The 17,285-nt window shown below is 39.8% G+C and overlaps 1 protein-coding gene across 1 annotated transcript in view; it reads left to right on the top strand.

The window, feature by feature from the left end:
• The window catches only part of SOS2 (son of sevenless homolog 2 (Drosophila)), a 54,830-nt gene extending 39,295 nt beyond the window's left edge, over positions 1 to 15,535 (top strand). The window contains exons 14-24 of the mRNA XM_010579759.1: positions 3,401 to 3,504; positions 4,732 to 4,951; positions 5,943 to 6,062; positions 6,793 to 6,955; positions 7,961 to 8,078; positions 8,608 to 8,780; positions 10,414 to 10,530; positions 12,037 to 12,298; positions 13,213 to 13,254; positions 14,415 to 14,524; positions 14,902 to 15,535. Of these exons, the coding sequence (XP_010578061.1) occupies positions 3,401 to 3,504; positions 4,732 to 4,951; positions 5,943 to 6,062; positions 6,793 to 6,955; positions 7,961 to 8,078; positions 8,608 to 8,780; positions 10,414 to 10,530; positions 12,037 to 12,298; positions 13,213 to 13,254; positions 14,415 to 14,524; positions 14,902 to 15,411 (1,939 nt within the window). The 3' untranslated portion in view covers positions 15,412 to 15,535. The remainder of the gene's footprint in view (positions 1 to 3,400; positions 3,505 to 4,731; positions 4,952 to 5,942; positions 6,063 to 6,792; positions 6,956 to 7,960; positions 8,079 to 8,607; positions 8,781 to 10,413; positions 10,531 to 12,036; positions 12,299 to 13,212; positions 13,255 to 14,414; positions 14,525 to 14,901) is intronic.
• Positions 15,536 to 17,285: the final 1,750 nt, after the last annotated feature.

Genomic DNA, 17,285 nt, shown 5'->3' with positions numbered 1-17,285 from the left:
GTTCACTGATTATATGGTGATCCTGGAGACAGTAATCTCTTTTGGAGACTGCTGTGCTGTCAAGTAGAGACTTATCACTGTCTGCAACCAGACTAATATCCCAAACCATGTTCTGATTAGTCATACTGACTTCTGTTGTTGTTGCAACTGTACTTTGGTTCTCTGCCACTCACAGCTGTGATCACCACCCACAAGAACGCTGTATTGCTGCTATGTAAAGCGGGTGTGGGTGAGAGATGTATAACTGAAAGTGTTTCTGACTGCATTTTGAATGGATTCCTTGTTAAGAGGCCCTATGAAGATAGTTTCTCTGTTTCCATTTTTTTCAGTCCTGCTGGTATTTTACTCCCTTTCCCAGCCCTGTTGATGTATTTGCACAGACAGGGAGACTCTTGTCTGTACTGCACGTTGCAACAGGCTGCAGTGAATCTTCAAGGTCTTGATGACCAAGCTAACTGGGGGAACAGTTAAGTGTTTCTGGCATGAATGAGGCTAATTGTTTCCCTGATAGGGAATCAAGTCAGGAGGAGACGCAGATCACAACCAATATTTGCTAGAACAACTTTTATTCGTTAAACTGTTTTTATGAGTAGCATCGAGATGTTACTGTTAATGGCAGATAACTATACGCACAGTACCCTCACACAGTCATTTATAGTTACCTGTTTGGAGCAACAGCAGTTTAGTCAAAGTGAAGGGTCATACTGACATGCCAGTACCTTCAAGTTAGGTGTTCAGACAGTCACTTAAGCGTCCTATCTTCATCAGATACCTGTATGCATATATGTTAAAAAAAAAAAATACTGTAGTGTTTGTCAATATATAGCTGCTGCCACCTTCTTGGATGCAGTCCCAAGTTATACAACCTCAGCGTAACCTTCATACTTGTGTGTGCTTGTGGCCTTGTACAGATTTATCAGACCCTTGGTGTTCTCAGTTTATCAGCTCCTGTGGGTTCAGCAGGACCACTAGTCTCCAGAGTTATCAATTTCTGGGAGAGCTTCACATGCTACTTCTCAGCACATACTTTTCCTAATTTCAGCTTGCTGTTTTCTGGTAACTGTTTTGGCATCCATCCACATAGGTGCCTATAGAGGCCCTTCAGAGAAACTCACACAGAATGGGCTTTTGTGACATAATTGGCTCAAAAGTTTAAATACTGTTGTATTGCTTTTGTTACTATTTTTTGTAGCTTACTCTACTCACAAGGATGGAAGTCTCTTGGGGACCTCCTCACAGTGCCCCTTACAGATGCATCTTCCTGCAGCACTGCTGACTGCCATAGCTGAGCACGACAAGTGGCTACCAATGAACTGGAATCTGTAGAAAAGTTTGAGGCAGCAATTAACTATGTTTCTTGCTATTAATTTCCAAAATCAGTTTAGCACTTTTGCCTTCATATGCTACGTTTGAGCTGTTTGACACCTCTGCCCCGTTCCAAAGTTTCTAGGGTCTTTGGTTTTGGTTTCTGGTTTCTTTCCTTCTTTGAGAGATTAGGATACCTCTTATCGTAACAACTACTCTTTGCTGTCTAATTTATGCTGTGGTTGGTGAGTTGAGTCCTCTTACTGGTGCCTGCTTGATGAGATGTGCTGCTATTTAACACACACCCTTATAGTTAATCTTTGAATTTAGGAGATACTACATGTTTCTAGTAGCCTGAAACTCTTAACTGTCTTACAGTTGAAAATAAGTGCCTGAATTTGAGCTGTTAGGTTGGTATGCCCAGTACTTTGTAAATTCCAGTATTGGTAATAGCGTTGATCGCTACTTCAAGAGATACCTGAGGTTTGGGAAGAAGGTGGAGAATGTGAAGATGCTCGTCTCTCCCTCCTCCTCTTCCTTCCCTCCCTAAAGCTTACTCCCCATCTTGCAGAAAATGCTGTAGACATGGTGTGCAGTACACAGGCAGGGAAATGGTAATGTCTTTGACTAGACGAAATGCATGCAAAGTCATGAGAAAGAGGGGGTGCTAAGCTGCAAATGCAGTCAGCACAACCAGGCAATCTTTCTTGCTTTTTCAGTATTACTGCCATGATATCTCAAAGGAAAAGACTGATTAGATAGGATCCTATATTACTGTTATTGGGAACTTGTTTCAAAACATCACTCCTTTTGACAGTTAGAAGCTGTCATTAATTTCTAGCCTAAATGATCTGTTTGGGTAGCCATTCTTTCATGTGATAAACCTTATTCTTTAACTTATTCACTTGAAAAGGAGAACTATTTAATTCTCGATGTATTCACATAGAGCACCCTTCATTTGACTAACCTAAACCAGCCAACTTCTCTAGTGCTCTGACTCACAACAGACTGGCAGATTACAATCAGTTGTCTGCCCTGTCCCTCTCAGATGTTCTTGCCCCCACTTTACAGGGCTGAGGCACCACCAACAGTAGTCTGATGCACAGTTAGCACTGGTTTACCTTAATATCCTGAGCTGCAAAGAGTGGGGGAGTTCAGCAGCATCCTGCATACAGCTGAGCCACTTTTGCAAAGGGGTGATGGGGCAGGAGTAACCACATCTTACTGTAACTATCTCCTCTGAGTCTGAGACCGTGGGCTCTCCATTAACCCCATCATCCTGTCCCACCTGTTGAACTGGCACAGGGAAAATCTGTTGTACTAGTTGATGTAGGAGATTTTTGCTCACCCTTCAGGTAAGGTGATACGGTGCACCCCAATAAATCAGAGTTTTGAGGTACGAGCTCAACTTGTTTTGCCTCTTCTTCAGGTAAACAGTTTTTTATTCTGTTACACCCTAAGAGTAGAAGGCAGAAGAGCAGTTGTAGTTAACTTTGAGAGGCTTGCTTATTAGTGGTCTGTTTAAGAAAGTGTAGAGAAAAACCAAGAGAAAGTTTAGTGTTATCCTTAAAAGAAGTACTGGATCTAGTAGAGCCGTTTGTGTAATCAAAAAGTTGTAAAAGTAGGGCAGTACACTCGCAACAACTTCTAAGCTGAAATTTCTGTACGGGAAAGAAATAATTATAAATTTGTTTCTTACCAAATGGGAGATCCTAATCAGCTTTTTAGTTAAAAAAAAATAATCAGAAAATTACATTAGAAATACCAGTTTCATCTGATTTTGATAAGTTTTTTCCTCTTCTGAAACCACCTCAACACTAGCATTCTTTATATAAGATTTAAAAACTCCACCAAACTATATATATGCCAAGACTGGAAAATTAGGTTTTAAATACCTGGGGACTTCTGTGGTCACTGGTGCCATGCTTAGTCTTTGTTCTGCCCCTCTGTCCATATGTATTTTGATAGTCGTCAACTACATGAATCAGTAACTCGTTTTTTGTAGAATTGTGTTTCATTTAGTGTTTACGTAGGACGAGCCTTGGAAGTCCTTAGAAACGAAACATAATATTTTATTTTTTCTCTCCTTCCTCAGAATATTAAATGTTTTTCGCCACTGGGTAGAGCACCATTTTTACGATTTTGAAAGAGATCTGGAGTTACTAGAGAGATTGGAGACGTTTATTTCCAGTGTAAGAGGTATGGTAATTGGTGGTCCTGTTGTTCTTCCACATTTTGGTACAACCTGCTGGTCTAACCCTGACAGGTTTTAGGCATGAGAATTTCTTTACACACATGAGTAATTTTAATGACTTTAATTGAGCTGCTTATGAGACTCTACTTTACATGAGCAAGCTTTGGCCTGGAGCCTAAACAGCTACCAAAAATTACTTCAAACATTATGATATTTACCTTAAGTGTATTTACTTCTGGACAGTAATGTTCATCCTTGCGTGACTCTACAATAGACTTGTTAGAATTCAGACTGTCACCTTCCTTCTCCCTGTGTTGTATTCATAGAGAATTCCTTCCCTGTTGGTTACTGAGACTGGTTTTTTTCCATCTTGTTCTTTTCCCATTTATTAAAAGTTCCAGCTGAAAATCATTATCCTTTTAGGAGAGGATACTTGACCCATTTGGTATCACCTCCTCTGGAGCAATCCTTTACGAACTGGCAGATTTTTTTTGGCAGCCTCAGTGGAGGGCAACAGTGTTGGCATGTCAATTTTAATCATTATTCTGGCAATTCTAGGCTTGCCTTTTCAGACTGCCAGACCATACATTGGGCAATATAATTCTGAGACAAACTTAGAGGGTGGTAGTTTATCTTTTGCAGAGGTCTCCATGCTAGCTATTGCTGACCAGAGAGGAATAATTCGATATTGATTAGTCCCTTAAAAGCTATTTGTCTCGAACTGCTGAAGGTACTTCCTGTCTTGTCCACTATTTTGGGTACTGTAAATGTTGGACTGATAGTGTAAACATGTATTTCTCTAAACTTTTTGTTCTGCAGTGCACTAGTACAGCATGTTGCAAAGATCTCACTTGAAGCTTGTTGTTTACTTTTTTAGTTGTTCTCTAAGTAGATGAAGCTAGCAGTCAAAGTGAAGATGGTTGCAGCTGAGGGGAAAAAGTAAAATATAACGTATGCAGGGTCACTTTTTTCCACTCAAAAGCTGTCAGTAGATGTGGTTAAACACAACTGGGCACCCAAAAATACATTCACATGTGTCTGTATTTGTCAACTGATACAGGTGCAGGAACCCATAAGGAAAAAAAAAGGGAACTACAAACCTAATTAATTTGCATGCAGAAATGCAGAATTTTGAGTGCATGTATAATTTGGGGGAGGTGGTTTTATTAGATTATCAAAAGTCATTTAAGATAATATTTTAAAAGGTTTTTTTCATGGTTTCTGTTTTGCAGGAAAATCCATGAAGAAGTGGGTGGAATCAATTGCTAAAATCATCAAGAGAAAGAAAGCTCAAGCAAATGGAATTAGTCACAACATCACCTTTGAGAGCCCACCTCCCCCAGTTGAGTGGCACATTTGGCGTGTTGGGCACAGCGAAACGCTGGACCTCATGACTCTGCATCCTATAGAAATTGCTCGACAGCTAACGCTTCTCGAGTCTGACCTTTATAGGTAGGGATAGAACTAATCCATGACTTTTTCAGATTATTTGAGCAAGAAAGAGTCCTGAGCTGTAGAATCAGTCAAAAGTACGTCTCCTTGACTTTCAGAGTTTATGGAAAGAGGTTTTCTTGCCATCTGTTCAATATCAAAATATGCAAGGCAAAAAAAAAAAAAGTTTTTTCATCTCCATATCAGACTTCTGACAACATAAATAAGTACAGGAAGGACACTAAAATGTTACGAGTAGATAATACTAACTTGTACTGTCTCCTTGTTAAAAGCAAACTTAGTGTTACATTGGTAAGAAGTGCTTGTTGCATCATAAAAGGAGAACATAATTGTTTCTGCTCCTTTCCTTTATAGCTACATAGCAAAGGCCCAGGTGTTATATGCATATAACCATAGCACTGTTACATCAAGGTCCTCTAATCTAATTCTGAAGAGGTTTTTTTCGTCTGGTACCATAGGTACTTGGCTGTTTCCTAGCTCTGTTGTTACTTGTGATAAATAGAGCTAGCCTTGATGTGAGAGCTAGGTTTTGCTGGGTAGAAATTCTCTAAAGTCTTACAAAACTTCAAGATGAAGCATCCTTTTGTGCTTCAGTGACAGCAGGTTTTTCTATTGAAATAGGCCACTTTACCAGCAGGTTGCTCGAAGTATTTCAACTTCCTATTTTTTTTTTTTTAAATTATAACTGACTTTGAGACGCTTTTTAAAATAAGCTTTCAGGAAATTAAATTTACTGCTTTGTAATTTTCTTACCTGAAAATGCTTATTCAAAAATGCCAATTTCAATTAAGATAAAAATGTATTTCCTTCTGTAGTCAAATACTTGTCAAAAAGTTATTTTAAGTAACTGTTTTGCAGTAGATAAGATTGGATTGTATTTGTGAAGAATCAAGTCATGATGAAGGGAAGAAATAATCTTTTAATGCAAACACGAGTATAAAATTATTATTTGTATTGAGCATTCTTCTGCATCTTGCTTTGTCGTTATCAGGGCAGTACAGCCTTCTGAACTCGTTGGTAGTGTGTGGACTAAAGAAGATAAGGAAATTAACTCCCCAAATCTATTGAAAATGATTCGTCATACTACAAATCTTACTCTTTGGTTTGAAAAGTAAGTACAGGTGGTGATAGTCTTGTGGCATTAACTCCTACTGAAATCCCAAGAGAAATGTTTTTCTGCTGTTTGAATTCTGTTTCCTTGAATCTTGAGATGGCTGTAGGGTATTACAGTAGTTCCTGTTTTTGGTTCAAGGGTGTGTGCCATGCCGATCGCATACGCTCCCCCTTCCTGAGTCTGGAAGGTTCTTTCCAGTTATGTCCACTTGGTCAGCACGGGTCCTACTTAATGTTTCTACAGTACATCAAAAGGTGTCGAAGGCAGTGCAGGACTTGGCACCACTTTTCGGCATCCCTGATGAAAGCACTGTTGTGTCTGTCCCCTTATCTTAGTCTCTCTCCCTTCTCACGTGAGATGATAAAGTACTTCTGAGGACTTGGCCAATGCTGTGGTCGGAAGGGTGTAGCAGCTTGTATGTGTATACCTGACCTAGCGAGTTTAAAATGCTGCTGTAGATACAGCATGAGAGTCACCCTACTTATCCTGGATCTTGCTTGGGGTTTGCTTTATTATTTTACAGGATATGCCAAAACCTTTCTTGGCTTTCCAACTTGAACATATGTAAGATGTGATTACATAAATTTGTACTTGAGATTCTTGAGAGCGCGCCAAAATGTGTATACTGGATGTACTGTACAGTTTTGCTTGGAAAATTTTGATTTAGTAGCTAGCAAAATGTCAGGTTTTATTTATCAGTGTTTCTCAAATTATGTCTCTTGATTAGGTGCATTGTGGAAACTGAGAACTTCGAAGAGCGAGTGGCTGTGCTGAGTAGGATTATAGAAATCCTGCAGGTTTTTCAAGATCTGAATAATTTCAATGGTGTTTTGGAGATCGTCAGTGCAATGAACTCTGTATCAGTGTACAGACTAGATCACACATTTGAGGTAAGTTTTGGGCATTGCTCTTGAGGGGGGGATGGGAAATAATCAGAATCCAGAAACATCTCACTTCTGAAGTGAAATCCATAGTATCCATGTCACACTTGCTTTCATGGAAGAAAACAAGTGTGAAATGTTCGAAGTTATTTATGAGAAAACATACAAGATGGGCTGGGTATCTCAAAGGGTTTGTAAATAGGAAGTGGAGCTTTTCAGCAGATTTTTTTTCTCACGAGTATTCAGCCCCAAAAGGGGAAATGCCACGATCATTCAATTGTTGTTCCTTACTCTGTCTGAGATGAACCTGTTGCTTCAGTCCAGCATTTTATGGGCATGAAAGAGGAGGATCCCAGGGCTCAGAACCCTGGACTGGAATATTTTAACAGCAGCATTTCCTATGTACACAAGAAACGGGGGGTAGAAGGGCATGGAGAGGGGATAGCTAAAGCTCAGGTTTCAGTTGATCACAAGAACTTCTCTTGGATGAGAGAGTCTCACAAAATTCAGATTGTTGGAGGCAGAAACAAAAACGTGCTGGAACTGTTTAGATGGATGGTAGGAAGAGAGGCTACTACACAAGTAGTGACTCCATTTTTCACTTGCCAAGGAAAAGAAATGCCTAGGATTTGGCAGAAAAGCCTCCCTTGACTAAAATAGAAAAAGAAGCATGAATAAAATGTTTTGAGTTTTGTATGTCTTTGAAAGGCAGTACAAGGCCTTTAAGTTAAATTCAAAATTACATGTTTAATTTTTATTAAATTTTAAGACCAGAGTTATGTTTATAGGCTTGGTAGACAAAATAAGTCTGTTTACATTAGCCTTATGATTCACATGACTAAATTGTTGGACTGATAGTGCTGTAGTCCAGAGCAAACCATTTACAAAAGAGGTTCTTTCAAATCTGAATTTCAGTTCCTAAGTTTTGCTAAGAGATCTAGGGAATTGCCTTGTTCTTGCTAACTGTGCTATTGAGAAGATTTGCATCCCTGTTTTTTTTCTTTGGCAACTTAGGCACTACAGGAAAGAAAAAAAAGAGTTTTGGATGAAGCAGTAGAATTAAGTCAAGATCATTTTAAAAAATACCTAGCTAAGCTCAAGTCAATTAATCCACCCTGTGTGCCTTTCTTTGGTAAGTAACACCAGGGAAGGCTAATATTGTGTGTACTGTCAGTCTTAAGCTGAGTTTGATGCAGATGTGTTAATATTGCTTAAAGTGTTCAGGGCTGTGTTTAGCTTTAAAATTTTTTTAATATAATATGTGACTGACTTCCTAGGTTTGTAATGTTTTTAGACTTAGTGTCTTTTATATAAATTTATTTTTCTAGTTTAGTATACAGATTACTGGTATTATAGTATATTACCTTACTTGGTTTAACACTGCCTCCATATTGGTGATCTGATTATGGTGATGACCTGAAGATGTCGGGGTTTTTTGCTAAACTCAGGATCTCATGTTAAGGAGATAAAACATCTTATTTCAATAGTATATTGTTCCTGTGTAAAATGCAGACTTGATTCATTTTGCCAGCCAATAAATAAACTGTTGGAGCATTAAAAGGAATGGTCTACATATGCTCAGACTTTGTCATTCATTAGAAAGAATGAAATAATCTCTTGGAATGAAAATGAACTTTAAAAAACACTTCTCTTTTTATCAGGAATATACCTAACAAATATTTTGAAGACAGAAGAAGGGAATCCTGACTTCCTTAAAAGACAAGGGAAAGAATTAATTAACTTCAGTAAGAGGAGAAAAGTGGCTGAAATAACAGGAGAAATTCAGCAGTATCAAAACCAGCCTTACTGTTTACGGATAGAGCCAGAAATTCGGGTAATCAAACATCAAATATCTGTTTTGGGGATAGGAGAAGGAAAAGAACGTACACAACGAAAAATTGACAGATAATCTTCTGGTACTAGACCTAATCTTACGTGAACCCTGACCGTCAGAAAGCGGGGAACAGTGTTGGTAGACAAGAAAGTACCACTGCAAAGGACTAGCCTGAAGTGGGGATTTACTTGTTTGGATTCCATGTTCTGGGTCTCGTTCATCCCCTTACTGTTCTGCAGCCTGGTATCAGATTTTTTAGCAACAAAACAGAATGAATAACACATACTGACCAAACAGCAGAACTTTCTGGAGAAAAATCAGTTGCTTTTAACCTAAAATGCTCTGTATGTGGCTAGTGTGTTTAGTCCTGTCATTCTGTAATGACACCTCTGACCAAAGTCTACTGACACCGCTAACAGTCAGAGGATGTGTAGTTCAGCACAAATACCAACAGTCATTCAGCATGGCAGAAGCTAAGCAAATGTGGGGATGCACCAGTGTCAGCCAGCATTATCTTTAGAAATGAGAAGAGAGCATGCTCGAGTAGTTACTTACCCAAGACAAAGACTAGCAAATCCCAGATAATTAAAGGAAGGTGCTGAAACAACGAGCCAGGTAATGGTAGGTAGGTGTTTTTATATGGAGGTAATAATGATTGAAAAGCACAGCATTAAGTACCCAGCCATACTTCCTAAGTGCATGGCTAATTGTAACCTTTCCAAAAAACAGCAGCGTGGACAGCTCTCAGTCTCAGCTAGTGAACAGCAGCAGGCAGGAAGCAACAAAGAAGTTGGTTATGTGAATAATTAAATGGGCAGTAATACTGCTGTTTAAAATGTTATTTGCATTGTGTGTTTAATTGCTGTGGACATGCCTGGGAAGGGTTTAGGAGACTTACAGTATTCATAAGCCAAGAAGTACATTAAGCTCAAGGGATGGCAGTTTTTGTGCTGCTGAAAGAACAAATGGAAAATGCTGTAGCTCCCACCCAGAGGCTCCAGCTGCAGCAGGAGCAGCTAACGCAGGACTGTCAGGCGTCGAGGGAGCTTTGTCTGTCCCATGCCGTCGGTGCCAGTCCTGTCCTAGCCATGCCTTCCCTCCGGTCCTTGTGCTGTAGCGCCATACTCTGTCCCTGCCTCTGACCTTCCTGCTTTTGTCCGCCATCCCTTCCTGTTCTTTGTAGTTAAACGATAACATCCAAAGCACCTCTAAGAAATGGCACTAGCATAACCTTTGCTTCCACTACTGTATCGTCTTTATTCTGCTCCTTCCCAGATCTGTGATGTTAAGGCAAGTGTACAGGACGCTGTTGCATGGCCTTTAACACTGCTGTGCTGTGCGTGATTCGCTAGTCAAAAATATTAGCAAACAATTTACAGAAGACTTAATTTACCATGCCTGGTTATTTGATGCAAGGTCATTCATTCATGTCAGAAAACTTACCATGAACTTGGTTGTTTCTTGCATTGGATTGTTTTGTATTTATTTTGGGGAACATTTTACTCTGTTTTTCCTGGAAATAAGCTTCACGATAGTGAAAAGCTAGATTTTTAATCAGTGAATTACAAGCGTTTCATTAAAATTCTGTGTACATGCTTATTTTTTAAATGTTATTGATGCTTGTTTTGTTTAGAAATTCTTTGAAAATCTCAATCCTATGGGGAAGATACCAGAAAAAGAGTTTACAGATTATCTGTTCAACAAGTCATTAGAAATTGAACCTCGAAACTGCAAGCAACCACCTAGATTTGTAAGTCTTGTCCTGCAAATTAAATAGCTAAAATCCACTAGCTACTACGAAAAAGAGTACATAGTTAACTCAATAAGCCATACGTGTTTCCTTCAGAATTCTGTATCGAGATGATTTTCCAGCAAAACTTGATTTAAAAATACTTTTATCTCAGATGTTTGTCGCTACTAAAACATACTACCTTTGGCTTATTTTAGAATGAACACTTTTTTCCCCAAAGCCTAAAATATTACCGTTTAAATTTGGGTTTCTTACCATAGTCATTCAATAGAATACATAATAACATTTCTCATTTCACAGTATCAAGAAAACTTATAGAATATTAATATTAATTAAAACGGATTTTTCTATATCATTAATGTGTTTTCTTTAAGTAGAAGTTAATTTCTGATTTTCTTTTGTCTAACTATTTTGCATTGTTGCAAAAATTGAAGAATTGACAAGGTGCAACCTTCCTGCTGAAAAAGTAATAGTTCAATTCAAAGGAGTACCAATTCTATTATTTTTTTTTAATAGCTACTGGAGCCCAGGGTTCTTTTTTAAGCAGAAAGATCGCTCTCTAGAACACTTGATTTTTATATGTTGTAATCGTACTTCTGAGTAGCTGGAGATATCTCTAATTTTTAGAAGAGCTATAAATCATTTTAGCAATCTCCTGTTAGAGGAATGAGTAAGATGATATTACAAATATGGCAAGAAAATGACAGAAATTACTGTTGCAAAAAACCTGCTTACAGTAGTGTCTCAAAAATATTTGCTAAAAATAGGTATCTGTGCTGCCAGTCTCAGTCAACTGGGCATGAATTCTTTACAGTTCATGATTTCCAAACTAGACATTCTTATTGGAATTTCAGGAAAGTCCAGTTCTGGGTACTGTAATGTGGTGGAGTTGTGCATACCACCGTAGGATGGGAACGTAATTCATCTTCAAAGAATCGCCTTTGATCTGTGCTGTGTTACACTTGAGTCTAACGAGGCTTGTTTCATTCACACCAGTGACATGTGTGTAAGAATTTTGTCCTGACTAACTCAGAGGACATAGACAACATGTGTCTGAGTGCGTCCTTGATCTTGGACATGTGTAGGGGCCTGGTGACCTTCTGTGGCATAAGCACAAAGCATGTCTTATGGTGCTGTTATGAGGCTCTTCTGCAGGCCTGTGGGGCGCTTGAAGTAACTTTCTCTCACCCAAGGTTGTGACTTGCTCTTCCCTGTGTTTTGTCCTGATTGGCATGCATCTGAAACTTGACTCTTCGTTCTTCACAGTTGTGGGAAAAAAAAAAAAAAAATTGAAAATTACTGAGCTGGGAAAAAAGGTTTGTTAAGCTGCATCCATAACTTTTTAGGCTGTATAGATAACAACAGACTGTACCTCAAGTCAATTGTAGAAAGGCTGTACCACTTCTTAAGGTGTATTTGATAAGTACTTTTTAAAATATCTCATAGAGACTTGGCAGTTTTGCTATCTGAAATGGTAGCAGTACTAACCAGCTTTACTTTTTCCAGCCTAGAAAAACAACATACCCCCTGAAATCTCCCGGGATAAGGCCCAATACTGGCAGACATGGCTCCACCTCTGGCACCTTGAGAAGTCATCCATTGCCACTTGAAAAGGAACCGAGTAAGATAAGTTTCAGTAGAATCACTGAGGCAGAGCATGAATCAACAGTATCAGCACCAACTTCTCCAAACACCCCGTCTACACCACCAGTGTCTGCTTCTTCGGAGTTCAGTGTGTTTTTAGACATTGATCTCAACAGTTCTTATGGTAAATGTGCAATATGTTTTAATACTTGTTGTTAACTGTCCCTCAGGCTTCCAAATGTATTGGTGTGTATGCCAGCCTTTTAAAAAAAAGTTCCAGAATTTCATTGTGGACTATGAAGTTCTTGTCTCGGTGTTAGGTGTACTTTGGAAATCCCTGTATAACAAGTGAGATTTCCAGTCTTTTTGCCTACTGGAGCTGAGGCAATCTGTTACGGGAGATGTCCCCGTGAGGCACTAATGTGCAGGGGCTATGCCTGCTTTACCAAGTATGGCACATCCATAGAGAGAAATGGTGCTGAGGACCTGGCATCCACACCAGTGTGTGTTTCTGGAGGACAAAACACACTCTAGTGATTCTGGTTTAATTTCCTTTGAAGGGAATCCAGTCTGTGCGTGTTGAGATGTGAACCGAAGCGCCAGAAGTGGGGATGGTCAGAGTACTTGCTCTGAAACGCGGTCTTGATTACAAAAATGACACTATTATTTCAGATGCACTGATAACACTCCCAAGCTTTGCTTGTAGCTGTGAGCAGCTCCTTAGTCTTGAAAGCAGTGCGTGACGGGTCTTGGCTCTGCTCTAAGGGGGCTGCAGACTTGGCAGGCGGGTTCAGCCTGGCGGGGGGGACAAAAGTGACAAACAATTTTTATATGACAAATGCTGAGGACTTTTGGGCTGCAGGGGAAGTGAACAACAACATGGTAGTGTCAGAACAGAGTAGAATAATGAAGTTTAATTCCCAGCATAACTTAAAATCACTAGTTCAGCAATATTGTACACAGGAAAGCTTAATTCATGCTAGCAGTAGATAAACTTGGAGATTATGATGATCTTTGAGGTCATTCACAAGCATACGTTATGTGCTGTAGTGCAGTTGTCCTGTCTGCAAAGTCTTTAATTGATTTTTCATTTAACAGGTAACAATAGCATCTTCGCTCCTGTCAGTTTGCCACAGTCGAGTGAGTACCGTAACTCTATTAAATGTTTCATTTAACTCTTCTTTTCCTGGTTTCAGAGAAGCTGAATGGGAGTTAAAATCTGAAATCTGGCATGAAAATGTGGGCTGCATTTATTAGGGTTCTGAGAGGATTTTTTTTGTACAGGTTTTAGGTCAAATGTCCAGTAAAGAATGTAAAGTCTAAAAACAGTCTGCTTTTGTTTTGGTTTTTTTTCCGAGGCTCTAGCATGATTTTGCTTCTATTTTGAACGTCCTTGATGATTATTTTGTTTGACTAATGCTACAAATGAAGCAACTTGTTAATTTCATATTACCACTTAGTGAAAATAACTGTTCTGTCACTGGGAAAGGAGAGGTACTTTTTGTACCACAGCTATGAGGGATACCCTGTATTCATCTGTGTTTTCAGCTTCTCTTTTTACTCTCTTATGACATAGGCACATATATTTTTCCATAATGTGATTAAAATTGCAAACTGGAGAGCACAGGTGCCTAATGTATTGATACAGAGCTCTGTGCGCTTCTGAGAGAAAAAGCAAAGGTGTGACAAAACTCACAAATACAGGTCAGGGGGTTGTTTTGTTTCTTAACTTGGAGGATTTCCCCCACCCCCACCCCTGTAAAAAGGAAGGACTAGAAATGTCCTAAAATGCTGTAAGAGTTAATATAATCTGTTCAGTTCAGTGTATAATTCTCCTGCTTTAGAAGTGTTGCAGACCTGTTAACGAAGCCTCTAAATTTCCAAATTTGAATGTGTACCCATATGGCAGAGAGAACAAACCTTTCACTCCAAAGCATAACATAAGCATGCGGGCAGACTGCAGGCACTGTGGTAAAGGGGGTAAATTCTGCAATATAGAGAGGATTGCGGAGAAAGTTAAGTGCTCGCTAGGAGTTCACTTCATTTATTTTTCTGTCCTTTAGCATTGCCTGCTAACTGTTGCTGCTTATCTTTGATACTGGAAATAGGAGACCACTTTGTGAGGTGTATATCTGATTAAAGAAATGAATAAGAATTTCATACAACTGAAGTTAATGGTTCATGTTGCCGTTGAGCACAAAGATCTGCTTATTTGAGTTGGTTTTACTTTGGCTTAACATTCTAGCATATGTTCCTCAGATACTGCACAAGCAGTAAAATACCTGCTTTTCTCTCTCCAGAGACTTTCTTCAGCTCGTGGGGTAGTTTTCCTAAACTAAGTGATGAGCCTCAAAACCCTCCTCCACTTCCTCCACGAAAAAAGATGGATCAGGATGCTTCTAATGCTAAGGTATTTCTGTCCTATACCGAATAACTTTGATAATAAACCAGGGAACATCGAGAATCATAGAATCATTTACGTTGGAAAAGACCTTTAAGATTATGGAGTCCAACCATCTAGCCAAGCAGGACTTTGTTAGTCTAAAAGACTTTCAAATGCAGTGCTGCAGTTGCCCTTTTTAAGTTTCAGGTTCCCAATGTCCAGGCTCTGCTAGCTACTTTAGGAACATAGTGGTCATATTTGGATCAAAGATACGGCTATGCCAGTATCATGTTTCTGACGGCACCAATAGCAGACACCACGAGGATTCTGCATCTGTCAGAAGATAGGCTCTTTATCTATACATCTACATTTCTTAAAATGTCATCTTCTCTGTAATGTTGTAGGGAAGTTTAAAGCCGGACGACGATCCTCCAGCAATTCCACCTCGGCAGCCGCCACCTCCAAAGATACAGCCTCGTGCTCCAGCTTACACTAACCCCTTTGACCAGCCGCTGCACAGCCCTCCTCCTCCACCCCCCCGGGACCCTCTTCCTGATACTCCACCACCGGTACCGCTCCGGCCGCCCGAACACTTTATCAACTGCCCTCTAAATCTCCAGCCGCCTCCGGTGGGACGCTTGCACAGAGATCCCGACTGGTTCAGGGAGGCGAGCACAGGCCCCAGCTCTCCCGGCACTCCTCCCAGCACACCCTCTCCCAGGGTACTGCGCCGCTGCTGCGTGCTCAGCGCCAGTCACAACAACCTGGTCCACCCGCCTGCGCCCCCGGTCCCACCCCGGCACAATTCGAGCCCTCAGTTACCAAAACTGCCACCAAAGACTTACAAAAGGGAGCTCTCCCACCCTCCTTTGCACAGACTGTCTTTGCTAGAAAATGCAGAAACTCCTCAATGACCTTAGCCATAGTAGTCATTGACACTGGAATAGTATTTGTAAAGTTCCTTTTTTTTATTTATTCAAAAAAGGCAGTGTATTTTAGTACTTTCACAAATTATGCTCTTAAAGTGCTGCTGATCAAGAAAAAAAAGTTTAAATTGGAAAAATAAGACTACACACACTCTAGCCTGCGTCTGTTTGACAGCATTACCCTCAGGTGATCAGCAGCATTGCCTTGTTTCACATCCTCAGTGCCGACAGTTATGCCAGTATACAAAATATATCTTTTGCACTGTAAACTACACTAAATGAATTTAAACTGACAACATTTAATTGCACTGAGCCAAAAAAGGTGCGTCTGTGGAATTTTTTCAAATTTGAGCACTAGTGGCCTTTTTTTTTTTTTTTTTTAAACTTAAAAAAAAAAAAGAGCAATGGAATGATTACACAACACGAGGATATGCAGTGTTACCGATTTTAAACCTCTGGCCACTTGCCTTCTAACTTCATGTAAGCTTGGAGGTTCATGAGTGACAGCTACTGTTCCCGAATATTTTAATGCCATGTCTTAATTGCCATTGATTTGCTGCTGAAGACAAAAAAGAAAAATAGCTTGAAATCTAAATATCAAAATATTCGGTTGGTCTTGATTATTTTGAGAAAGGATGGACAAGGACTACCTGTCTCGGATATTGGAAAGGATCCCTAGTACTTAGCATGCATCTTGTTCAGATGTGCCTTTTTGTTTTGGTAGGCGAAGATGTCTTAAGCTAAAGAGTTGTCTACTGTTCTGGAGAACAAAGCTATATGCCGTGTATGTACAATTGTTTATATTGTATATTTACAGATAATGCTAATAACCTGTATAAATTTAAGTGACTTGAGGCCTATAATACAGTCTGCTACTCTTGCAATCTTATACAGTCAGAAGTGTTTCCTCTGGCTTAGGAACAGTCTTGCCTTCCAAACCTAATAACTTTCTTTAGATCTCACTTAACTTAATCGTGAATCCATTTTGGAAATTGGTAGCATTTAAACCAGCAAACACTTAAAGCTTTATTAAACTTTTTAAACTGATAAGTGAATGGAACTTTTATTTGCCAGTTAAACTACTTGTTTGAACTGGTGTGAGAGTGAGTCTGTTTTACTGGTAGTACTGTAGCAGCATTTATAAAGTGGTCAGAAGCCACATTTTATTTACTGGTCTGTGGCCTTTTACTGTGCTTTGTATCAGAGTTCTTAACAAGATTAATAAATCACCCCAGTCTTAATTTTTAAGAGCTTGAGCACTGTGTGTTCCTTGTAAGGACAAGGTTGGGTTGAGAATTGCATTTAGTAAGTCTTTGGCAATACAAAGTGCCCCAATTTTCCATGCTGCTATTCTCAGCTTTGGCTGTCCCCCGGTCTGCAGTTGGGCCTGATACACGACAGCTCCCTGGGAGTTTAACCTTTCCCTCCACCTACTAACCCATCAGATACCTCGGCCCCTCTAGATGGAGAAGTGGTTTCTAGATGGAGAAATGGAGCACTGTGGTGGGATTTGCAGCAGCTTAGGCTTCCAAGTCACGCTCTGGCTTTTCATCAGCCTGCCTATACTGCTCCCACCATCTCAAGCATTCCCTCTGGAAAAGGAGAGGCGATATGCCTGGGGAGGGTGCTAATTTTCTTCTCTTGGGAAGATGTAGCTTGCCATCTGTCTCTTGGACAGTCTTCTACTGCCTGTGCCCTTCATGCTCCTTTCCTGAGGAAGAAGAGGGGTAGAATCCATCTGAGGTGCCACCCTGAGGGTCATTCATGCAAGGAGCAGAACACACTTTATGAAGGAGAGGTGCTTCATTTTGCAAAAATAATGTTCAAGAAGTCCCAAATTTGAGATGCATGAATGGGGAGTG

This window comes from Haliaeetus leucocephalus, unplaced genomic scaffold, assembly GCF_000737465.1.
Source record: "Haliaeetus leucocephalus isolate CR32 unplaced genomic scaffold, Haliaeetus_leucocephalus-4.0 Scaffold678, whole genome shotgun sequence".
Lineage (NCBI taxonomy): Eukaryota > Metazoa > Chordata > Aves > Accipitriformes > Accipitridae > Haliaeetus > Haliaeetus leucocephalus.
Note: the sequence above shows the minus strand (reverse complement) of the source record. Positions and strands in the feature narration are given on the sequence as shown.